Below are 23,177 nucleotides of genomic sequence, written 5' to 3'. Positions count from 1 at the left end.
GTTATGTTCCCAAAACCTGAGCCTTTCTTCTGGCATGGCAAGGAAGCCAAATCCTGAAGCTTTGTTCTGGTATGGAAGGATGCCAAGCAGCCAAATCCCAATTCTTTCTTCTGGTAAAACCTGGGAAGAATCATAATATAATGCTATTAACCAGGACCTTTGGATAACAATCTGGCTCCAAACTATGGTGTCCACGGATGCCCCCCAAGCTCGGCCCCATACAAAGATGTGGATTACTGTGGCCCTCCCTCCTTTGTGGTCCTCATGAAAGATCTAGTGGACGCTCAGCTTGGAGTCGATCACGTCTTCTTCTTTCGCTGCGAAGAAGATCTTCAGTCTCAAGCTGGCTCATTAAAAGACGGTTGAGGCATGGAGTGCCACATAATTCTTATTCTCCTTGTGATCAAACTTTACTATATATTCACTCTAGCATTCAGGCTTGGAGCTTAATACCACACGAGATGAGAAGTAGGAAGCCAGTGACAAACCTCTCCCTCGCCCGGCCTGGTGTTAAGAATCTTAAAAGAGATATGAGAAGCGCGAAATCAGAGGTATCCATATGGCAAACCGCAGGAACTTTCACCATGGCAGGCTTCGTGTTCTTGGAAGAACTTCTCAGTAGATCCACCTCCAACACGAGACTGTTCGGTATTGTGTGGCACATGAAGATGGCGAATGGGAAAGTCATGGGGTGACAGGCCAGAGATCCATCTGCAGCCACCACCCTCGTCTCTACCACCTGGAATGGTTCGTTCGGATCAAACTCCAGAGTGTTGGCCACATACTTCAACTCGAGCTTGTGGAGGGTCGAAGAGGCCTGATCCAGGATGGACTTTGCCGAGACGTGACAAGCCTTGATCTCGTGCTTGATCCCCCCGTGGGAGGAGCACATTTCCAGGCTATCCTTGCTCGTCGCTGCGAATGGAGACTGGCTCGAGAAGCGCATGGTGGACAGGAGCTGGGACAGATTCATGGACGCAAGCACAGGCTCTAGCAGCGGATGAAGGAATTTACTCACAGGGATGGAGTTGTCCCAGCGCAGTGGCGGTGGCAACTGTATGTTCTTGGCACCAACAAGCGTCTTGAGCTGAAAGAAGGTCCTCTGGGCGAGATCTCGAGTGGAGGATTCCATGGCGCTCCTGTCGTGATGGTCATGGTGGTGGTGAAAGAGCTGACGAAGGGAGTGATGTTCATCACCGCACAAGAGACCAGCGGCTTTGCACGACTCGTGTGATATCCTGCTGGAAGCTTGGAGTTCCTGCTTGATGTGCAGCGCTGAAGCGTCGTCAAGGGGCGATAGCCTCTCACGAATGGAGCGTGGAAGTTGGAATCCCTCCAAGTATCCCTGGCGAAGAGCACAATCAGTTGGATTTGATTCGAAAGAGTCATGAAATTCGTGAAGCTTACCACACATAATGCCAGGAACATGAGAACCAACAAAGTGTCTGCCATGGGTTCTGGAATTGCAAAGTTTATAATTATAATATGAACTCTGGTGTGATGTTTCCACTTGTTCAGTATTTTTCTATATATAAAAGATAAGGACGAATTTAAATTTTCATTGACAACTTGCTGGATCCTTTATGCTAGAAGACAAGGATCTCTTTCTATACAGCGTTGATATTTTGCAAAGCTCTAATGTATTAAGATAATAAGAATTAGAGCTTTACTATAAAAGGACATGGAATCGAGTCTGGCTCCAGGAACAGCTCCTCCTTCTCCACCACTGCCGCCGCCTTAGTTGCCTCTTCCCGTGAGCGCGCTGCTAAGTTTTTCTTCTGAGAACACCACATTTTGATAGAAACCATGGCGTGGCTCATTACAGTCTTCTTGTTTTTCACGGTGAGATCAATCTCTGCTTCTAAGTTTTCTGAATGATATATGTACTTCAGGCAGCTGCAGCACTACGTACACTCAAGGACAATGAAAAGCAAGTGCCTGGAGAGGTAATGTACACCAATGAAGCAAAGCAGGCAAATCCCGAGTCCATCCTCTTGTATGACAAGGAAGCGAAGCAGGCAAATCCCGAGTCCATCCTCTTGTATGACAAGGAAGCGAAGCAGGCAAATCCCGAGTCCATCCTCTTGTATGACAAGGAAGCGAAGCCGGCAAATCCCGAGTCCATCCTCTTGTATCACAAGGAAGCGAAGCAGGCAAATCCCGAGTCCATCCTCTTGTATCACGAGGAAGCGAAGCAGGCAAATCCCGAGTCCATCCTCTTGTATAACGAGGAAGCGAAGCAGGGAAATCCCGAGTCCATCCTCTTGTATAACGAGGAAGTGAAGCAGGCAAATCCCGAGTCCATCCTCTTGTATAACAAGGAAGCGAAGCAAGCAAATCCCCAATCCTTCCTCGAAAGTGACGTTTGACTAAGAAGATCCTTTATGCTAGGAGACAAAGATCTCTTACTATACAGCGTTGATATTTTGCAAAGCTGTAATGTATTAAGATAATAAAATACAATAAAAAAAATAAAACCCTTTCAAATCAGAAAAAAATGTCCTTCTAACCTTTAAACATAATTCAGTTTAAATTAACCATGTTACCCTGTCATTGATTGGTTTTCTTGAAAAGTTATAAACAGAATCATTTGTAAGCATTCAAATAATACCCTATAATCTCACAAGGAAACATTTCTATCTATTTCTAATCTCATTCTTCATAGATAAATATGTAGACATCTTCATGTAGACAGTAAAATTTTTCTTAGGAGCAAGTGAACCATAAACTCTAGCACAATTTTAAAATAACAAAAAGAGGCATTAGTATTAATATTTTGTTGTGAACGTGGTTTGCTTTCATTTTATTATTTTTTATGCAATTTAGTTTCTGATATATCATAATGGTTTATCTTTAAATATATATTCTAATATACTATTTAGCATATGTAAGTAGCACCTAATGACTTGTTTAGATTGAGATACTATTGGACATTAATGTTAAAATGCTAACCATTGTGTATTAGGAGAAATGATGGGGAATGGTGTCTCCCTTGTGAGAGTTCTCCTCCATTGAGGTTGTTACAGATTTGTCAATGTGGAGCCTTTTAACTTAAAGGATAATATGGATTTTGTATGTAAAAAGTGTAGTGCAAGTCAACACTGTTGACCGAATATTCTGTCAAATGGAAAATACACTATGAACTTTTTCTTAATTTTTAATTAGGCTTGGTGGCCAATAGCGGAACAGACGGGTGCCGTTGGGGGCCAAATAGCCGGGGCTCTAGCGCACGCCACCTGGGCCTAAAATGCCCACCGGTGCCATTAGGCCCTAAATGGCATTCAGCTTAGCCATAAAGTGCATTTAGCCACAAATGCTTGGGGTGTAAAAGGGGCATCTATTAAAAGACAGAGGAAATTTGGCTCCTTTTGACTTGGCTTGCTAAATGCCAAGCCCCTAACTCCTCGTAGTGGTTTTATGAAAATCCAAAAAGATGGCAACAATGGGAGAGAGGGGTTGCCTTTTTAATAAATAAAATTAACATTAAACACTGATTAAAAACAAAGTTTAAGAGTGACATTTCTTAAACTTTGTCTCATTGAACTGATGTTTTATATAGCAAGAGGGATCTTTTATTATACATTCTTGATATTTAAGAAAATTTAATAAAATAGTAATCTATAATAATAGCCCCGATCTCAAGCCTGCAGGGTGGGTAGTGGTAATTGAAATATGGGTTTAAGGTGAGCGAAGGCGAGGGCTGTGGTGCGAGAAAGGCTCCATTGTGGTACAAGAGCAAAAGGTGTGTATTCGTTTTTCTATGCGTACATTACCTTGTTGCTAGAAATCAAGGACTGAGATTGCAGTATGGCCCCTTTGTCCTTGAGCATTTGAAGTGCTGTAGATGCCTGAAGTACATATATCATTCAGACAAGTTAGAACATCGACTATAATGAACCAAGGTTATGTTCTCAAATGTATGGTTTGGCACGGAAGCCAGTCCCAATGCTCTGTTCTGGTATGAGCAGCCAAATCCCGATTCTTTCTTTTGGTATAGGAGCAAAAGCTTAAGCTTTGGTGTCCACGGATGGATTGGAGGGGCCAGCATTCCTAGACTTTGTTCGTTGCCACCACTTCGCTGGGATGACCCTCCTTTGTGGTAGAGATCTAGTGGACGCTCAACTTTTTGAAACAATGAAGCAAGCTCTAATATTAATAACTAGCTTCTTTGCATCTTTTTGTACAAAGCTAGTATTACTAGTATAGATGCGTCTATCTTGAACAAAAACCTCCATTGAGCAAGAGCAAGCGGAGAAGCATTGGGGTCATCAGCCTCGTAGAACGACCACAGCCCTCTTCCGTGTGGCAACCCAAACTGAAGGAGACATAGAGGCACAACAGCAAAACCAAAACTTACTCAAGTGCCATTGTGAAATAAAGCCCTTGAAATGAGCCATCTTTTTAATGTACAGGTTTCATATTAGCTTTCAAGTTAATGCATTGGCAAGCAGCACGTAAACCGCTCCATCCGAGGAACTTGATCTTAAAGCATGCTTGCCTCTGGTGGTTAACATCGAGCTGGAGTTTCTTTCACGCAGCAAGCACGACCATTCCAAGTTACTGGGCTCAAAAGGCATCGCAAACACGCCTCCAAACTTCTCCCAGATCGAACGAGCAAATCCACCATGCAAGAGTAGTGCTGCTTTGATGGCGCCACTTCATAGTCGGCCACCATGGAACAAAAGCAAGACTTGGCTCTGGAGATGCAGCCTTGCTGCCCAAACGAAACCATAGCTGAGAAGAAGCTAGCTTCGTCGGGACAATGCAAAGCTTTCATCTCGTCAAAGAGCTCGAGAGCACGAGAAGAGGACAAGTTTCTTACGTGGGCAGCGAGCATGGCGCTCCATGATACCACTCCTTGCTCGGGCATGGCATCGAAAATCTTCCTTGCAGAGCTCAAATGGCCGTGCTGAGCATACATGCAAAGGATGGCATTCCACGAGACGGAGTTTTGCTCGGACATGTCGAGAAAGACGAGCTTTGCTTGCGAGAAGTAGCCACTTATTGTGTAAGGCGTGAGCATTGAGGTCCAGGAGACCAAGTTTCTCTCGGCCATGGAATCAAAGAGAAACTTTGCTTGCTCGACTCGGCCGTGTTGGGAGTAAGCCCCGATCATGGCGTTCCAAGCGACGAGATCACGCTGCGGCATGGAGTTGAAGATGGTCTCGGCTCTCTCGAGCTCGCCGTTTTAAGCATAGGCCGATTGCATTACGGTGTAGGCCACAAGATCCCGCTGTGGCATCCGCGAGAAGAAATTGCTGGCTTCAAAGAGGCAACCGTTGTGGATGAAAGCTTCCAGCATGTTTGTGTAAGTGATTATATCCCTCTCGAGCATTGTGTCAAAGGTTAGCATGGCTTCGAGAAGATTCCCCTTTCGGGCATATGCGGAAAGTACTGAGTTACAGGCAAACAGATTCCAGCAGGGCATTTCGCTAAAACACTTTCTAGTCATTTGAAGATCTTCCTCCATGATTAGTGCGTTTAAGAATGATGTCCAATAGATCAGATTTCGAGCAGGCATCGAGTGAAATGTCTGTCTTGCTTGTACAAGATGCCAGCCTGTGGCATATGCAGATAGCATGGCATTCCAGCATGGTAGAGTTTTAAAAAGCATGTCATCAAAGATACCCTTCGCAGTATCCAAATGACCTCTTTGCGAGTGTGCAGCTACGAGCGTATTGCATGACACGGCATCATGAAATGGCATCTCTTGAAACAGTAGTTCTGCCTCGTCCATATACCCATTCTTGGCATATGCTGCCACCATAGCGTTCCAGCTTGTAAGATTCTTTTCGGGCATGGAATCAAAGATGGCTTTTGCATTGGAGACTTGCCCGCTGCGAGAGTAGCCGCAGAGCATAAGAACCAGCGAGAAAGCATCCTTGTTCTCGATGCGATCAAAGACGCTTCGGGCATTTACGAGGCTGCCAAACTGGTTAAACAGTGCGAGGAGATTATTGGAGACAAAGAGGCTCTCGTGTGGTGAGAGTGGTGGATTCGCCTGGATGCGTTTGTGGATCTCCTGGGCCATTGGAAGGCTTTTGCACGATCGAATGAGCTCCACGCACTGGGCTTTGTCCATGGCAACATAGTTACAATGTGGAATAAAACTTAAACGTTAGCTACGCGATTCGAACCGGAGCAAGGAATGGAGCATATTCGTACGATTACTTAAGTTTAGGGTTCTATAGAGAGTGTCCGACAATGCGGAGGCGCCGGGCTGTTGATCTGTGCGATCCATGATGCCGCTGCTGGCCTGCACGAGCGAGCAGAGGCAAGGCTTCTCTATGGAGGATGATTCCGAGATTTACAGGGTCCGGAGCGAGTGTCAGGATGTGGCGACGAGCTCCGCGCCGGTTTGTGACGGATTCTCGGCTGGATTTGTGTCGATCTGAGCTGTGGTTTGACCGATTTAGAGGCGGAGGCGGAGGAAGCTCTCGGCGGAGAAATGGCGGGCTGCGTTTGACGCGCAAGGGCGGCTCAATGTGAAGCGAGTTCTTCGGCACATCGAAAGAGGGGTAAATCTTGTGCTGCATTTCCAGTAGCGAAATCTCTTCTTCTTTCCTGTAGGGCGTTGCGTCGGAGATTCGCGCTCACGTCTGGGAGTTTCTTTTGGGTGTTTACTCCCCCAGCAGCAATGCTGCCGAAAGGGAAGAGCTTCGTCAATCGCGACGGTAGATACTTTGGCCTGTTTTATCGATTGGATTTGATCTGCGAGAGAAACCGCGTTGGTTTTTACAGTGACAAATATTTGAAGCTCAAGGCCGAGTGTAAAAGAATGGATGCGGCCGTTGGAAGTGGTGAAGTTGTGATATCGCCGCGAATGAATGCCGACGGAGTTTCCATGGAGGAGAATAATCCAGGTGGTTACTTCTTTGTTTGCTTCGGGCTTTTCACTTTCAGTCCAAGTATTAGCAGAATTTATTGAAAAGCCGTGCTGGATCCAGCGCCGAGGGCAAAGATTGTCCAGTGGAAAGCTCTTCTCCACCAGATTGGTATGATTATTTTTCTGTTTCGCGTGCTAGAGAGAGAGCTCACTTTCGCTTTGCAGGACTGGATGTAGTTCGCACGGATAGAGTTTTAGAGTTTTACGAGGATCCCAAGAACTTGGGAAAGCTCTGGGACATCCTGGCAGTATACGCTTGGATCGACGAGGAGGTTGGCTACTGTCAAGGTATGAGCGATCTTTGCTCGCCGATGGTGCTCCTTTTCGCGGACGAGGCTGACGCCTTTTGGTGCTTCAAGTGCCTGATGCGTCGAGTGGTACGTTTTCTGCAAAGCGCTTCTCAAGATTTTATATCGCTTAGTACCGTTCATTGAAGTTTATCACGTTTGATGTTGGCAAGCGGGAAAATTTCAGGTGCACGAATAAGATGATGGGGGTTCAGAAGGAGCTCTCCTTCCTCGCAGCTGCCATGCGAGTAATCGATCCAAAGCTTCATAGAACTCTAGGTGAGGATTTCGAAGATGAAGGTGTTTGCCGACCTTTTTTTGTAGATGCACTTGGAGGGAGCAACTATATTTTTGCGTTTCGAATGCTCATGGTTAACTTTCGCCGGGAGTTTTCGTTCGTTGATACGCTCAGCCTCTGGGAGGTAAGTCCAACCGTTGTGAAATGTTTATGTTCTTTCGTCCACGTGAGCTTTTCTTTCTTTGTAGATGATGTGGGCTTTCGAGTACCATCCCGACCTTCAAATTCTCTACATGGAGGCCCCGGATGGTCACATTGACAACGTACAGCCGGACTATAGAGCTGGAGGTAGATTTGCAAAGCGGAACATTAAGTATGGATCGCCAAGAGCCCTCAACGAGCATCCGTCCCTGGCAGTTTTCTTTGTAGCCGGGATCTTGGTGCTGCTACGATCCAAGTTTATAAAGAGAATTCAAGGCCTGGACGAAGTCGTGAGGGTGAGGAACAGTTTAATCCTTTTGCTTTTTTCCTCAATTTCCCTGGTAACAATATACGTCGCAGGCTCTGAACGATATGAGCGGCAAGATAGACGCATACCGAGCGTGCCAAAAAGCGCTCAAGTTCCATAAGTTATACCTGAAGAAGGTACTGAATGTTCGCTTCTTTCTCTTTGTTTGATCTTTTTTTCTTTCCACAGGTGAAGAAATCAAACACGTAGTAACAAGTATCTAAAATAAGTGAAATGAAACTTTGACAGAAACAAAGGTCAGTGAGTTTTGGGACAAATCTCGTATCTAATTCTGTTACGGGATGTCGACTGGTTCGCGCAAGCATTTATACCTCGGAAGAAATTTATCCTTGTTTGCCTTGTAGCCGCTCTCTAAGAGAACTCTATTCCACAATCTATTTTCGATTAGCGTTGGAACTATCCAAAGAGATAAACGAACAGCGACGTCTTTATTTTCCTTGTGATCGATCTCACACTCACAAGGGATTACCACTCAAGGTAATTTTATGTAGTTGCTTCGATCATGCATTCCATTTCCTGGCAGGCTTGAAGCTTAATACCACACGAGATGAGAAGTAGGAAGCCAGTGACAGACCTCTACCTTGTTGAGAATCTTAAAAGAGATGTGAGAAGGTTCGAAATCATGAGACAAACCGCTGGAGCTTTTACCGTGGCAGGCTTCGTCTTCTTGGAAGAACTTCTCCCGTATCGTGTGCCACATGAAGATGGCGAATGGGAAAGTCATGATGCAGCCACCACCTTCATCTCCACCACCTAGAATGGTTCCTTTGGAGTGTCCAACTCGAGCTTGGGAAGGGTCGAAGTGGACTTTGTGGAGATGTGATAAGACTTGATCTGGTGCTTGATCCCGGCGACTTGGGATATCGCCAGGTTATCCTTGCACGTTCGTCCGGAATCAAAAAGGCAAAATAATGACGTCATCATTTGGTTGTGTTGAGCAAAATGAAAGTCAGTGGGAGAATATTCTTTAGGATTTTTCAGAAATGGTTGCACTCAGGGTTTGAAGAATGTCCAAATTTTAAAATCACTCTCTCAAGCGTGCATTCTTACCTTCAAATGTGCAAAAACCTATTATCCCCACAGAGTTGTGCAAAGTGGAAAAATGTTTGCGTCCAATGTACAAAAAATGATTCACTTTCGCTGAATCTGGCTGGTGAAAGAGCTGATGAAGGGAGTGATGTTCATCACCACACAATAGACCGGCGGCTTTGCACGACTCACGTCACATCCTGCGGGAAGCTTTGATTTCTTGCCTGGTAGTAAGGGTCTCATGGATTGAGAGTGGAAGCTGGAATCTCGTGAACAATCGTTTTGATTTGATTGTAAGAGTTGTCAATCTAAATACACATAATACGAGAACCAAACACCGTGAGTCCAAGTCTATAGTTAAAGTAGAAATATACCAAACAAGTAGAGCACGAGTCGACGTCGTTGTTAAACTTTGTCTGCAAAATTGTCATTGAAAACTTGCTGGAAAGTGATGTTTCACATGGATGATTGAATGACACCAGCTGCGCTTATGCTAGAAGACAAGGATCTCTTAATTTACAGCGTTAATATTCTGCAAAGTTGAGACCTGCAAAGTTGAGATCTGAAAAGTAGAGACCTGCAAGGCTGACGTCTGTTGAGCTTTTAAAAAGTTAATATTCTGCAAAGTTGAGACCTGCAAAGTTGAGATCTGAAAAGTTGAGACCTGCAAGGCTGACGTCTGTTGAGCTTTTAAAAAGTTAATATTCTGCAAAGTTGAGACCTGCAAAGTTGAGACCTGCAAAGAAAAGTTGAGATCTGCAAAGTTGAGACCTGCAAGGTTGAAATCTGTTGAGCTTTTAAAAAGTTGATGTTCTGCAAAGTTGAGAAACGTGTACAATATATTAAGGCTTTCTTGGTGTACATTGAAGTTGTTGCTAGAAATCAAGGACTGAGATTGCACTGTAATGAACCAAGCCATGGTTTTTTTTATCAAAATGTTATGTTCCCAAAACCTGAGTCTTTCTTCTGGTATGGCAAGGAAGGCAAATCCTGAAGCTTTATTCCGGTATGGAAGGATGCCAAGCAGCCAAATCCCAATTCTTTCTTTGGGAAGCATCACAATATAATGCTATTAGCCAGGAGCTTTGGATAACAATCTGGCTCCAAACTATGGTCTCCACGGATGCCCCACAAGCTCGGCCCCGTACAAAAATGTGGAATACTGTGGCCCTCCCTCCTTTGTGGTCCTCATGAGAGATCTAGTGGACGCTCAGCTTGGAGTCGATCACGTCTTCTTCTTTCGCTGCGAAGAAGATCCTCAGTCTCAAGCTGGCTCGTTAAAAGACGGTTGAGGCATGGAGTGCCACATAATTCTTATTCTCCTTGTGATCAAACTTTACTATATATTCACTCTAGCATTCAGGCTTGGAGCTTAATACCACACGAGATGAGAAGTAGGAAGCCAGTGACAAACCTCTCCCTCGCCCGGCCTGGTGTTAAGAATCTTAAAAGAGATATGAGAAGGCGCGAAATCAGAGGTATCCATATGGCAAACCGCAGGAACTTTCACCATGGCAGGCTTCGTGTTCTTGGAAGAACTTCTCAGTAGATCGACCTCCAACACGAGACTGTTCGGTATTGTGTGGCACATGAAGATGGCGAATGGGAAAGTCATGGGGTGACAGGCCAGAGATCCATCTGCAGCCACCACCCTCGTCTCTACCACCTGGAATGGTTCGTTCGGATCAAACTCCAGAGTGTTGGCCACATACTTCAACTCGAGCTTGTGGAGGGTCGAAGAGGCCTGATCCAGGATGGACTTTGCCGAGACGTGACAAGCCTTGATCTCGTGCTTGATCCCCCCGTGGGAGGAGCACATTTCCAGGCTATCCTTGCTCGTCGCTGCGAATGGAGACTGGCCCGAGAAGTGCATGGTGGACAGGAGCTGGGACAGATTCATGGACGCAAGCACAGGCTCTAGCAGCGGATGAAGGAATTTACTCACAGGGATGGAGTTGTCCCAACGCAGTGGCGGTGGCAACTGTATGTTCTTGGCACCAACAAGCGTCTTGAGCTGAAAGAAGGTCCTCTCGGCGAGATCTCGAGTGGAGGATTCCATGGCGCTCCTGTCGTGATGGTCATGGTGGTGGTGAAAGAGCTGACGAAGGGAGTGATGTTCATCACCGCACAAGAGACCAGCGGCTTTGCACGACTCGTGTGATATCCTGCTGGAAGCTTGGAGTTCCTGCTTGATGTGCAGCGCTGAAGCGTCGTCAAGGGGCGATAGCCTCTCACGAATGGAGCGCGGAAGTTGGAATCCCTCCAAGTACCCCTGGCGGAGAGCACAATCAGTTGGATTTGATTCGAAAGAGTCATGAAATTCGTGAAGCTTACCACACATAATGCCAGGAACATGAGAACCAACAAAGTGTCCGCCATAGGTTCTGGAATTGCAAAGTCTATAATTATAATATGAACTTGTGCCACTTGTTCAGTATTTTTCTATGTATAATATGAACTTGTGCTAGTGTGACGTTTCCACTTGTTCAGTATTTTTCTATGTATAAGAGATAAGGACGAAATTTTCATTAACAACTTTGCTGGAAAGTGACGTTTGACCAAGATCCTTTATGCTAGGAGACAAGGATCTCTTACTATACAGCGTTACTACACACATCTCTTACTAATTGCAAAGCTCTAATGTATTAAGATAATAAGAATACGAAGTTTAAAGAAGAGCTTTACTATAAAAGGACATGGAATCGAGTCTGGCTCCAGGAACAGCTCCTCCTTCTCCACCACTGCCGCTGCCTTAGTTGCCTCTTCCCGAGCGCGCTGCTAAGTTTTTCTTCCGAGAACACCACATTTTGATAGAAACCATGGCGTGGCTCATTACAGTCTTCTTGTTTTTCACGGTGAGATCAATCTCTGCTTCTAACTTTTCTGAATGATATATGTACTTCAGGCAGCTGCAGCACTACGTACACTCAAGGACAATGAAAAGCAAGTGCCTGGAGAGGTAATGTACACCAATGAAGCAAAGCAGGCAAATCCCGAGTCCTTCGTCTTCTATAACAAGGAAACGAAGCAAGCAAATAAGGAAGAAAAGCAAGCAAATCCTGAGTCCTTCGTCTTCTATAACAAGGAAGTGAAGCAGGCAAATCCCGAGGCCTTCGTCTTCTATAACAAGGAAGTGAAGCAGGCAAATCCCGAGGCCTTCGTCTTCTATAACAAGGAAGTAAAGCAGGCAAATCCCGAGTCCTTCGTCTTCTATAACAAGGAAGCCAAGCAGGCAAATCCCGAGTCCTTCGTCTTCTATAACAAGGAAGCGAAGCAAGCAAATAAGGAAGAAAAGCAAGCAAATCCTGAGTCCTTCGTCTTCTATAACAAGGAAGTGAAGCAGAAGCGGGCAAATCCCGAGGCCTTCGTCTTCTATAACAAGGAAGTGAAGCAGGCTAATCCCGAGGCCTTCGTCTTCTATAACAAGGAAGTGAAGCAGGCAAATCCTGAGTCCTTTGTCTTTTATAACAAGGAAGCGAAGCAGGCAAATCCCGAGGCCTTCGTCTTCTATAACAAGGAAGTGAAGCAAGCAAATAGGGAAGAAAAGCAAGCAAATCCTGAGTCCTTCGTCTTCTATAACAAGGAAGTAAAGCAGGCTAATCCCGAGGCCTTTGTCTTCTATAACAAGGAAGTGAAGCAGGCAAATCCAGAGTCCTTCGTCTTCTATAACAAGGAAGCGAAGCAGGCAAATCCCGAGTCCGTCCTGGAAAGTGAAGTTTGACTAAGAAAATCCTTTATGGATCTCTTATTATATAGCTGATACTTTGCAAAGCTCTACTGTATTGAGATAATAAAAATATGAAGTTTAAAGTAGAGCCTTACAATAAAATACACAAATAAAATACAATTAAAAAAAACCCTTTGAAATCAGAAAAAGTTTTCTTGAAAACTTATAAACAGAATCAAGCTTATATTTTATTTGTAAGCATTCAAATAATACCCTATAATCTCATAAGGAAACATTTCTATCTATTTCTAATCTCATTCTTCATAGATAAATATGTAGACATCTTCACGTAAAAAGTAACATTTTTCTTAGGAGCAAGTGAACCATAAACTCTAGCACAATTTTAAAATCAAATAATTTAATTAACAAAAAGAGGCATTAGCATTAATATTTTGTTGTGAACGTGGTTTGCTTTCATTTTATTATTTTTTATGCAATTTAGTTTCTGATATATCACAGTGGTTTGTCTTTAAATATATATTCTAATATACTATTTAGCATATGTAAAGTAGCACTTAATGACTTTTTTAGATTGAGACATTTGCTTACTATTGGACATTAATGTTAAAATGCTAACTATTGTGTATTAGGAGAAATGATGGGGAATGGTGTCACCCTTGTGAGAGTTCTCCTCCATTGAGGCTGTTACAGATTTGTCAATGTGGATCCTTTTAACTTAAAGGATAATATGAATTTTGTATGTAAAAAGTGTGAGTTGCAATTCATGGTATAGGGAGCCAAGTCAACACTGTTGACAGAATATTCTGTCAAATGGAAAATACACTATGAACTTTTTCTTAAATTTTAAATTTTTATTAGGGCTTGGTGACCAAGAGGTGGCGCAAATAGCGGAATAGACGGCTCTAGCGCACGCCACCTGGGCCTAAAATGCCCACCGGCGCCATTAGGGCATTCAGCCTAGCCGTAAAGTGTTGCATTTAGCCACAACTAATGCAAATGCAAAAGGGGTGCTACAAAACTTAAAAGACAGAGGAAATTTGGCTCCTTTTGACTTGGCTTGCTAAATGCCAAGCCCCTAACTCCTCGTTGCGGTTTTATGAAAATCCAAAAAGATGGCAACAGGTACCTCAACAAGAAAGTTGCCAAAATTAACATTAAACACTGATTAGAAACAAAGTTTAAGAGTGACATTTCTTAAACTTCATCTCATTGTATATCCCTCTTGCTAGTTCATTCTTGATATTTAAGAAAATTTAATAAAATAGTAATCTATAATAATAAAAATAAAGAACCCAGCCCCGATCTCACGCCTGGGGCAGGGTGGGTAGTGGTAATTGAAATATGGGTTTGAGGTGAGCGAAGCCGAGGGCTGTGGTGTGCATGCGAGAAAGGCTCCATTGTGGTACAAGAGCAAAAGGTGTGTATTCGTTTTTCTATGCGTACATTACCTTGTTGCTAGAAATCAAGGACTGAGATTGCAGTGTGGCCCCTTTCTCCTTGAGCATTTGAAGTGCTGTAGATGCCTGAAGTACATATATCATTCAGACAAGTTAGAACATCGACTAAGGTTATGTTCTCAAATGTATGGTTTGGCACGGAAGCCAATCCCAATGCTTTGTTCTGGTATGAGCAGCCAAATCCCAATTCTTTTCTTTTGGTATAAGAGCAAAAGCTTATCATAAATGAGGGTATAAACGGATTTACTTTGATGATTATTAACCAAGAGCTTTGGTGTCCACGGATGGATTGGAGGTGCCAGCATTCCTAGACTTTGTTCGTTGCCACCACTTCGCTGGGATGGCCATCCTTTGTGGTAGAGATCTAGTGGACGCTCAAGTTTTTGAAACAATGAAGCAAGCACTAATATTAATAACTAGCTTCTTTGCATCTTTTTGTATAAAGGTGCTAGTATTACTAGTATAGATGCGTCTATCTTAAACAAAAACCTCCATTGAGCAAGAGCAAGCGGAGAAGCATTGGGGTCATCAGCCTCATAGAACGACCACAGCCCTCTTCCGTGTGGCAACCCAAACTGAAGGATACATAGAGGCACAATAGCAAAACCAAAACTTACTCAAGTGCCATTGTGAAATAAAGCCCCATCTTTTTAATGTGCAGGTTTCATATTAGCTTTCAAGTTAATGCATTGGCAAGCAGCACGTAAACCGCTCCATCCGAGGAACTTGATCTTAAAGCATGCTTGCCTCTGGTGATTAACATCGAACTGGAGTTTCTTTCACGCAGCAAGCACGACCATTCCAAGTTACTGGGCTCAAAAGGCATGGCCAACACAAGTTCCTCGGCCTCCAAACTTCTCCCAGATCGAACGAGCAAATCCACCATGCAACAGTAGTGCTGCTTTGATGGCGCCACTTCATAGTCGGCCACCATGGAACCAAAACAAGACTTGGCTCTGGAGATGCAGCCTTGCTGCCCAAACGAAACCATAGCCGAGAAGAAGCAAGCTTCGTCGGGACAATGCAAAGCTTTCATCTCGTCAAAGAGCTCGAGAGCACGGGAAGAGGACAAGTTTCTCACGTGGGCAGCGAGCATGGCGCTCCATGATACCACTCCTTGCTCGGGCATGGCATCGAAAATCTTCCTTGCGGAGCTCAAATGGCCGTGCTGAGCATACATGCAAAGGATGGCATTCCACGAGACGGAGTTTTGCTCTGCTTGCGAGAAGTAGCCACTTATTGTGTAAGCCGTGAGCATTGAGGTCCAGAAGACCAAGTTTCTCTCGGCCATGGAATCAAAGAGAAACTTTGCTTGCTCGACTCAGCCGTGTTGGGAGTAAGCCCCGGATCATGGCGTTCCAAGCGACGAGATCACGCTGCGGCATGGAGTTGAAGATGGCCTCGGCTCTCTCGAGCTCGCCCTTTTGAGCATAGGCCGATTCCATTACGGTGTAGGCCACAAGATCCCGCTATGGCATCCGCGAGAACAAATTGCTGGCTTCAAAGAGGCAACCGTTGTAGATGAAAGCTTCCAGCATGTTTGTGTAAGTGATTATATCCCTCTCGAGCATTGTGTCAAAGATTAGCATGGCTTCGAGAAGATTCCCCTTTCGGGCATATGCGGAAAGTACTGAGTTACAGGCAAACAGATTCCAGCAGGGCATTTCGCTAAAACACTTCTAGTCATTTGAAGATCATCCTCCATGATTAGTGCGTTTAAGAATAATGTCCAAGAGATCAGATTTCGAGCAGGCATCGAGTGAAATGTCTGTCTTGCTTGTACAAGATGCCAGCCTGTGGCATATGCAGATAGCATGGCATTCCAGCATGGTAGAGTTTTAAAAAGCATGTCATCAAAGATCTCCTTCGCAGTATCCAAATTCCCTCTTTGCGAGTGTGCAGCTATGAGCGTGTTGCATGACACGGCATCGTGAAACGGCATCTCTTGAAACAGTAGTTCTGCCTCGTCCATATACCCATTCTTGGCATATGCTGCCATCATAGCGTTCCAGCTTGTAAGATTCTTTTCGGGCATGGAATCAAAGATGGCTTTTGCATTGGAAACTTGCCCGCTGCGAGAGTAGCCGCAGATCATAAGAACCAGCGACAAAACATCCTTGTTCTCGATGCGATCAAACACGCTTCGGGCATTTACGAGACTGCCAAACTGGTTAAACAGTAGACAAAGAGGCTCTCGTGGAGTGGTGGATTCGCCTGGATGCGTTTGTGGATCTCCTGGGCCATTGGGAGGCTTTTGCACGATCGGGCTTTGTCCATGGCAACATAGTTACAAAAAATTAAACGTTAGCTACGCGATTCGAACCGGAGCAAAGAATGGAGCATATTCGTACGATTACTTAACGAGAGTTTAGAGCGTGTAGAGTGTGTAAACGAATGGATGCGGCCGTTGGAAGTGGTGAAGTTGTGATATCGCCGCGAATGAATGCCGACGGAGTTTCCATGGAGGAGAATAATCCAGGTGGTTACTTCTTTGTTTGCTTCGGGCTTTTCACTTTCTGTCCAAGTATTAGCAGAATCCATTGAAGAGCAGACAATAAATGGAGTGCTGGATCCATCGCCGAGCGCAAAGATTGTCCAGTGGAAAGTCCTCCTCCACCAGATTGGTATGATTATTTTTCATAACTTTCGCTTTGCAGGACTGGATGTAGTTCGCACGGATAGAGTTTTAGAGTTTTACGAGGATCCCAAGAACTTGGGAAAGCTCTGGGACATCCTGGCCGTGTACGCTTGGATCGACGAGGAGGTTGGCTACTGTCAAGGTATGAGCGATCTTTGCTCGCCGATGGTGCTCCTTTTCCCGGACGAGGCTGACGCCTTTTGGTGCTTCAAGTGCCTGATGCGTCGAGTGGTACGTTTTCTGCAAAGCGCTTCTCAAGATTTTATATCGCTTAGTACCAAGTTTATCACGTTTGATGTTGGCAAGCGGGAAAATTTCAGGTGCACGAATAAGATGATGGGGGTTCAGAAGGAGCTCTCCTTCCTCGCAGCTGCCATGCGAGTAGTCGATCCAAAGCTTCATAGAACTATAGGTGAGGATTTCGAAGATGAAGGTCTTTGCCGACCTTTTTTTGTAGAGGCACTTGGAGGGAGCAACTATGTTTCTGCGTTTCGAATGCTCATGGTTAACTTTCGCCGGGAGTTTTCGTTCGTTGATACGCTCAGCCTCTGGAAGGTAAGTCCAACCGTTGTGAAATGTTTATGTTCTTTCGCCCACGCGAGCTTTTCTTTCTTTGTAGATGATGTGGGCTTTCGAGTTCAAATTCTCTACATGGTGTCCCCAGATGGTCACATTGACAACGTACAGCCGGACTATAGAGCTGGAGGTAGATTTGCAAAGCGGAACATTAAGTATGGATCGCCAAGAGCCCTCAACGAGCATCCGTCCCTGGCAGTTTTCTTTGTAGCCGGGATCTTGGTGCTACGATCCAAGTTTATAAAGAGAATTCAAGGCCTGGACGAAGTCGTGAGGGTGAGGAACAGTTTAATGCTTTTCCTTTTTTCCTCATTTTCCCTGGTAACAATATGCGTCGCAGGCTCTGAACAATATGAGCGGCAAGATAGACGCATACCGAGCGTGCCAAAAAGCGCTCAAGTTCCATAAGTTATACCTGAAGAAGGTACTGAATGTTCGCTTCTTTCTCTTTGTTTGATCTTTTTTTTCTTTCCACAGGTGAAGAAATCAAACACGTAGTAACAAGTATCTAAAATAAGTGAAATGAAACTTTGACAGAAACAACGTATCTAATTCTGTTACGGGGTGTCGACTGGTTCGCGCAAGCATTTATACCTCTTGGAAGAAATTTATCCTTGTTTGCCTTGTAGCCGCTCTCTAAGAGAACTCTATTCCACAATCTATTTTCGATTAGCGTTGGAACTATCCAAAGAGATAAACGAACAACGACGTCTTTATTTTCCTTGTGATCGATCTCACACGCACAAGGGATTACCGCTCAAGGTAATTTTATGTAGTTGCTTCGATCATGCATTCCATTTCCTGGCAGGCTTGGAGCTTAATACCACACGAGATGAGAAGTACCTCGCCGGGCCAGAATCTTAAAAGAGATGTGAGAAGGTTCGAAATCATAAGACAAACCACTGGAGCTTTCACCGTGGCAGGCTTCGTCTTCTTGGAAGAACTTCTCCCGTATCGTGTGCCACATGAAGATGGTGAATGGGAAAGTATGGGGTGACAGGCGATGCAGCCACCACCACCTAGAATAATTCGTTTGGAGTGTCCAACTCGAGCTTGGGAGGGTCGAAGTGGACTTTGTGGAGACGTGATAAGACTTGATCTGGTGCTTGATCCCGGCGACTTGGGACATCGCCAGGTTATCCTTGCACCAAACGTTCGTCCGGAATCAAAAATGCGAAATAATGACGTCATCATTTGGTTCAATATTCTTTAGGATTTTTCAGAAATGGTTGCACTCGGGGTTTGAAGAATGTCCAAATTTTAGAATCACTCTCTCTTACCTTCAAATATGCAAAAACCTATTATCCCCACAGAGTTGTGCAAAGTGGAAAAATGTTTGGGTCCAATGTACAGAAAATGATTCACTTTCTGACAAAGGGAGTGATGTTCATCACTGCACAATAGACTGACTCACGTCACATCCTGCCGGAAGCTTCGATTTCTTGCTTGATAGCCAGAGCTGAAGCGTCATAGTGGAAGATGGAATCTCGTAAACAATCGTTTTGATTTGATTGTAAGAGTTGTCAATCTTAATACACATAATACGAGAACCAAACAAGTGTCCGGCGTTAGTCCAAGTCTATAGTTAAAGTAGAAATATACCAAAACAAGTACGACGTCATTGTTAAACTTTGTCTGCAAAAGTGTTATTGAAAACTTGCTGGAGAGTGATGTTTCACGTGGATGATTGAATGACACCAGTTGCGATTTATGCTAGAAGACAAGGATCTCTTAATTTACAGCGTTGTCTGCAAAGTTGATTTCTGATGAGATCTGTTGAGATTTTAAAACTTGATATTCTGCGAAGTTGAGATCTGCAAAGTTGAGATCTGTTGAGATTTTAAAAAGTTGATATTCTGCAAAGTTGAGATCTGCAAAGTTGAGAAAAGTGTATAATATATTAAGGCTCTCTTGGTGTACATTGAAGTTGTTGCTAGAAATCAAGGACTGAGATTGCACTGTAATGAACCAAGCCATGGTTTTTTTTATCAAAATGTTATGTTCCCAAAACCTGAGTCGTTCTTCTGGCATGGCAAGGAAGCCAAATCCTGAAGCTTTGTTCTGGTATGGAAGGATCCAAGCAGCCAAATCCCAATTCTTTCTTCTGGTAAAACCTGGGAAGAATCATAATATAATGCTATTAACCAGGCCCAAGCTCGGCCCCATACAAAGATGTGGATTACTGTGGCCCTCCCTCCTTTGTGGTCCTCATGAGAGATCTAGTGGACGCTCAGCTTGGAGTCGATCACGTCTTCTTCTTTCGCTGCGAAGAAGATCCTCAGTCTCAAGCTGGCTCATTAAAAGACGGTTGAGGCATGGAGTGCCACATAATTCTTATTCTCCTTGTGATCAAACTTTACTATATATTCACTCTAGCATTCAGGCTTGGAGCTTAATACCACACGAGATGAGAAGTAGGAAGCCAGTGACAAACCTCTCCCTCGCCGGGCCTGGTGTTAAGAATCTTAAAAGAGATATGAGAAGGCGCGAAATCAGAGGTATCCATATGGCAAACCGCAGGAACTTTCACCATGGCAGGCTTCGTGTTCTTGGAAGAACTTCTCAGTAGATCCACCTCCAACACGAGACTGTTCGGTATTGTGTGGCACATGAAGATGGCGAATGGGAAAGTCATGGGGTGACAGGCCAGAGATCCATCTGCAGCCACCACCCTCGTCTCTACCACCTGGAATGGTTCGTTCGGATCAAACTCCAGAGTGTTGGCCACATACTTCAACTCGAGCTTGTGGAGGGTCGAAGAGGCCTGATCCAGGATGGACTTTGCCGAGACGTGACAACCCTTGATCTCGTGCTTGATCCCCCCGTGGGAGGAGCACATTTCCAGGCTATCCTTGCTCGTCGCTGCGAATGGAGACTGGCTCGAGAAGTGCATGGTGGACAGGAGCTGGGACAGATTCATGGACGCAAGCACAGGCTCTAGTAGCGGATGAAGGAATTTACTCACAGGGATGGAGTTGTCCCAGCGCAGTGGCGGTGGCAACTGTATGTTCTTGGCACCAACAAGCGTCTTGAGCTGAAAGAAGGTCCTCTGGGCGAGATCTCGAGTGGAGGATTCCATGGCGCTCCTGTCGTGATGGTCATGGTGGTGGTGAAAAAGCTGACGAAGGGAGTGATGTTCATCACCGCACAAGAGACCAGCGGCTTTGCACGACTCGTGTGATATCCTGCTGGAAGCTTGGAGTTCCTGCTTGATGTGCAGCGCTGAAGCGTCGTCAAGGGGCGATAGCCTCTCACGAATGGAGCGTGGAAGTTGGAATCCCTCCAAGTATCCCTGGCGGAGAGCACAATCAGTTGGATTTGATTCGAAGAGTTATGAAATTCGTGAAGCTTACCACACATAATGCCAGGAACATGAGAACCAACAAAGTGTCCGCCATGAGTTCTGGAATTGCAAAGTCTATAATTATAATATGAACTTGTGTTGGTGTGATGTTTCACTTGTTCAGTATTTTTCTATGTATAAGAGATAAGGACGAACTTAAATTTTCATTGAAAACTTGCTGGAAAGTGACGTCTGACCAAGAAGATCCTGATCTTTTACTATACAGCGTTGATATTTTGATAGCTCTAATGTATTAAGATAATAAGAATACGAAGTTTAAAGTAGAGCCTTACTATAAAAGGACATCCAAGAACACCACATTTTCATAGAAACCATGGCGTGGCTCATTACAGTCCTCTTGTGTTTCACGGTGAGATCAATCTCTGCTTCTAAGTTTTCTGAATGATATATGTACTTCAGGCAGCTGCAGCACTACGTACACTCAAGGACAATGAAAAGCAAGTGCCTGGAGAGGTAATGTACACCAATGAAGCAAAGCAGGCAAATCCCGAGTCCATCCTCTTGTATAACAAGGAAACGAAGCGGGCAAATCCCGAGTCCATCCTCTTGTATAACAAGGAAGCGAAGCAGGCAAATCCCGAGTCCTTCGTCTTCTATAACAAGGAAGCGAAGCAAGCAAATAAGGAAGAAAAGCAAGCAAATCCTGAGTCCTTCGTCTTCTATAACAAGGAAGTGAAGCAGGCTAATCCCGAGGCCTTCGTCTTCTATAACAAGGAAGTGAAGCAGGCAAATTCCGAGTCCTTCGTCTTCTATAACAAGGAAGTAAAGCAGGCAAATCCAGAGTCCTTCGTCTTCTATAACAAGGAAGCGAAGCAAGCAAATAGGGAAGAAAAGCAAGCAAATCCTGAGTCCTTCGTCTTCTATAACAAGGAAGTAAAGCAGGCTAATCCCGAGGCCTTTTTCTTCTATAACAAGGAAGCGAAGCAGGCAAATCCCGAGTCCTTCCTGGAAAGTGAAGTTTGACTAAGATCCTTTATGCTAGGAGACAAAGATCTCTTACTATATACCGTTGATATTTTGCAAAGCTCTACTGTATTAAGATAATAAGAATATGAAGTTTAAAGTAGAGCCTTACAATAAAAAAGACACAAATAAAATACAATTAAAAAAAACCCTTTGAAATCAGAAAAGGTTTTCTTAAAAACTTATTAACAGAATCAAGCTTATATTTTATTTGTAAGCATTCAAATAATACCCTATAATCTCATAAGGAAACATTTCTATCTATTTCTAATCTCATTCTTCATAGATAAATATGTAGACATCTTCATGTAGAAAGTAACATTTTTCTTAGGTGCATGAACCATAAACTCTAGCACAATTTAAAAATCAAATAATTTAATTAAAAAAAGAGGCATTAGTATTAATAATTTGTTGTGAACGTGGTTTGCTTTCATTTTATTATTTTTTATGCAATTTAGTTTCTGATATATCACAGTGGTTTATATTCTAATATACTTATGTAAGGTAGCACCTAATGACTTGTCTAGATTGAGACATTTGCATACTATTAGACATTAATGTTAAAATGCTAATCATTGTGTATTAGGAGAAATGATGGGAATGGTGTCTCCCTTCTGAGAGTTCTCCTCCATTGAGGTTGTTACAAATTTGTCAATGTGGATCCTTTTAACTTAAAGGTTAATATGAATTTTGTATGTAAAAAGTGTGAGTTGCAATTCATGGGGCCCGCACATATAGCAACGACTGTTGACCGAATATTCTGTCAAATGGAAAATACACTATTAACTTTTTCTTAATTTGTTACAAAACCTAAAAGACAGAACGCCAAACCCTAACTCCTTGTAGTGGTTTTATGAAAATCCAGAAGATGGCAACAATGAGAAAGAGGGGTACCTCAACAAAATGGTTACTTTTTTAATAAAAAAATTAACATTAAACACTGATTAGAAATGACATTTCTTAAACTTTGTCTCATTGAACTGAGAGTAGCAATGCTTGGTTTACTTAATAGTAGTTTTATTATTACTTATTAATCCAAAATAAAGTTTATAATTATAAGCATGTTTGTAATTTATGAACACAAAACCATTAGATGATAGAATAAAAAAGAATATACTAGAAAGGGTTTTAAAATGTTTATAAATTATAAATACAAGATTATTTAAATGAATAACAACTGTTAAATGGTAGAATATCTTAGAATATCTAAGCATATTCTAAATATATCTAAGCAAACCAAAAATAACGAGCCAGTAGTGGTAATTAAAATATGGGTTTGAGGTGAGCCAAGGTGAGGGCTATGGTGTGCATGCGAGAAATTGTGGTACAAGAGCAAAAGGTTTGTATTCGTTTTGCTATGCATGGGCTGTACATTAGAGAGTCTTGAGCCTCTCCATGCCTTGTTGCTAAAAATCAAGGACTGAGATTGCAATGTGGCCCCTTTGTCCTTGAACATTTGAATTGCTGTAGATGCCTGAAGTACATATATCATTCAGACAAGTTAGAACATCGACTATAATGA

The 23,177-nt window shown here is 43.7% G+C and overlaps 12 protein-coding genes across 13 annotated transcripts; 5 read left to right on the top strand and 7 right to left on the bottom strand.

Annotated features, from left to right (window-relative positions):
- Positions 1–351: 351 nt before the first annotated feature.
- Positions 352–1,489, bottom strand: LOC112348320 (BURP domain-containing protein BNM2C-like). The gene is given in 3 exon segments (XM_024680648.1): positions 352–541; positions 544–1,345; positions 1,408–1,489. Coding segments are annotated over 3 exon segments (942 nt in total). The 5' UTR covers positions 1,453–1,489; the 3' UTR covers positions 352–446.
- A 201-nt stretch (positions 1,490–1,690) lies between these two features.
- LOC112348325 lies at positions 1,691–2,487 on the top strand. The gene is made up of 2 exons (XM_024680654.1): positions 1,691–1,842; positions 1,893–2,487. The coding sequence occupies exons 1-2, from the start codon at positions 1,807–1,809 to the stop codon at positions 2,367–2,369; spliced, it is 513 nt and encodes a 170-aa protein (XP_024536422.1). The 5' UTR covers positions 1,691–1,806; the 3' UTR covers positions 2,370–2,487.
- Positions 2,488–3,845: 1,358 nt separating this feature from the next.
- Positions 3,846–5,160, bottom strand: LOC112348323 (pentatricopeptide repeat-containing protein At4g02750-like). The gene has a single exon (XM_024680652.1). The coding sequence runs from the start codon at positions 5,147–5,149 to the stop codon at positions 4,508–4,510; it is 642 nt and encodes a 213-aa protein (XP_024536420.1). The 5' UTR covers positions 5,150–5,160; the 3' UTR covers positions 3,846–4,507.
- A 28-nt stretch (positions 5,161–5,188) lies between these two features.
- On the bottom strand, positions 5,189–6,082 carry LOC112348261 (pentatricopeptide repeat-containing protein At2g35030, mitochondrial-like). The gene has a single exon (XM_024680442.1). The coding sequence runs from the start codon at positions 6,080–6,082 to the stop codon at positions 5,189–5,191; it is 894 nt and encodes a 297-aa protein (XP_024536210.1).
- Positions 6,083–6,225: 143 nt separating this feature from the next.
- On the top strand, positions 6,226–8,863 carry LOC112348327 (GTPase-activating protein GYP7-like). The gene is given in 10 exon segments (XM_024680656.1): positions 6,226–6,356; positions 6,417–6,518; positions 6,571–6,674; positions 6,742–6,995; positions 7,052–7,263; positions 7,347–7,452; positions 7,498–7,595; positions 7,660–7,908; positions 7,973–8,056; positions 8,109–8,863. Coding segments are annotated over 10 exon segments (1,344 nt in total). The 5' UTR covers positions 6,226–6,242; the 3' UTR covers positions 8,130–8,863.
- Positions 8,864–10,227: 1,364 nt separating this feature from the next.
- On the bottom strand, positions 10,228–11,409 carry LOC112348321 (BURP domain-containing protein 10-like). 2 transcript variants are annotated; one of them, XM_024680650.1, is made up of 3 exons: positions 11,304–11,409; positions 10,915–11,241; positions 10,228–10,854 (listed from the first exon to the last, which is right to left on the bottom strand). In XM_024680650.1, exons 1-3 carry the CDS (start codon positions 11,346–11,348, stop codon positions 10,342–10,344), a joined length of 885 nt encoding a protein of 294 aa, XP_024536418.1. In that variant the 5' UTR covers positions 11,349–11,409; the 3' UTR covers positions 10,228–10,341. The 2 variants fall into 2 exon arrangements, with proteins under 2 accessions (XP_024536418.1, XP_024536417.1); XM_024680649.1 differs by having other exon boundaries at positions 10,228–11,241.
- Positions 11,410–11,674: 265 nt separating this feature from the next.
- Positions 11,675–12,782, top strand: LOC112348322. The gene is made up of 2 exons (XM_024680651.1): positions 11,675–11,824; positions 11,875–12,782. The coding sequence occupies exons 1-2, from the start codon at positions 11,789–11,791 to the stop codon at positions 12,688–12,690; spliced, it is 852 nt and encodes a 283-aa protein (XP_024536419.1). The 5' UTR covers positions 11,675–11,788; the 3' UTR covers positions 12,691–12,782.
- A 777-nt stretch (positions 12,783–13,559) lies between these two features.
- LOC112348260 (pentatricopeptide repeat-containing protein At4g02750-like) lies at positions 13,560–15,405 on the bottom strand. Its single transcript, XM_024680441.1, has 4 exons — positions 14,824–15,405; positions 14,573–14,689; positions 14,101–14,180; positions 13,560–13,614 (listed from the first exon to the last, which is right to left on the bottom strand). Exons 1-4 carry the CDS (start codon positions 15,403–15,405, stop codon positions 13,560–13,562), a joined length of 834 nt encoding a protein of 277 aa, XP_024536209.1.
- A 4-nt stretch (positions 15,406–15,409) lies between these two features.
- LOC112348259 (pentatricopeptide repeat-containing protein At2g35030, mitochondrial-like) lies at positions 15,410–16,391 on the bottom strand. Its single transcript, XM_024680440.1, has 3 exons — positions 16,270–16,391; positions 15,754–16,186; positions 15,410–15,583 (listed from the first exon to the last, which is right to left on the bottom strand). The coding sequence occupies exons 1-3, from the start codon at positions 16,389–16,391 to the stop codon at positions 15,410–15,412; spliced, it is 729 nt and encodes a 242-aa protein (XP_024536208.1).
- A 125-nt stretch (positions 16,392–16,516) lies between these two features.
- LOC112348326 (TBC1 domain family member 17-like) lies at positions 16,517–17,130 on the top strand. The gene is made up of 4 exons (XM_024680655.1): positions 16,517–16,596; positions 16,649–16,738; positions 16,772–16,983; positions 17,073–17,130. The coding sequence occupies exons 1-4, from the start codon at positions 16,554–16,556 to the stop codon at positions 17,082–17,084; spliced, it is 357 nt and encodes a 118-aa protein (XP_024536423.1). The 5' UTR covers positions 16,517–16,553; the 3' UTR covers positions 17,085–17,130.
- A 2,495-nt stretch (positions 17,131–19,625) lies between these two features.
- LOC112348319 (BURP domain-containing protein BNM2C-like) lies at positions 19,626–20,804 on the bottom strand. Its single transcript, XM_024680647.1, has 2 exons — positions 20,682–20,804; positions 19,626–20,620 (listed from the first exon to the last, which is right to left on the bottom strand). Exons 1-2 carry the CDS (start codon positions 20,724–20,726, stop codon positions 19,721–19,723), a joined length of 945 nt encoding a protein of 314 aa, XP_024536415.1. The 5' UTR covers positions 20,727–20,804; the 3' UTR covers positions 19,626–19,720.
- A 175-nt stretch (positions 20,805–20,979) lies between these two features.
- On the top strand, positions 20,980–21,776 carry LOC112348324. The gene is made up of 2 exons (XM_024680653.1): positions 20,980–21,041; positions 21,092–21,776. The coding sequence occupies exons 1-2, from the start codon at positions 21,006–21,008 to the stop codon at positions 21,653–21,655; spliced, it is 600 nt and encodes a 199-aa protein (XP_024536421.1). The 5' UTR covers positions 20,980–21,005; the 3' UTR covers positions 21,656–21,776.
- Positions 21,777–23,177: the final 1,401 nt, after the last annotated feature.

The sequence above is a fragment of the Selaginella moellendorffii genome, unplaced genomic scaffold (genome assembly GCF_000143415.4).
Source record: "Selaginella moellendorffii unplaced genomic scaffold, v1.0 SELMOscaffold_28, whole genome shotgun sequence".
NCBI lineage: Eukaryota > Viridiplantae > Streptophyta > Lycopodiopsida > Selaginellales > Selaginellaceae > Selaginella > Selaginella moellendorffii.
The sequence above is the reverse complement of the archived record's forward strand: the minus strand, read 5'-3'. Positions and strand labels throughout refer to the sequence as shown.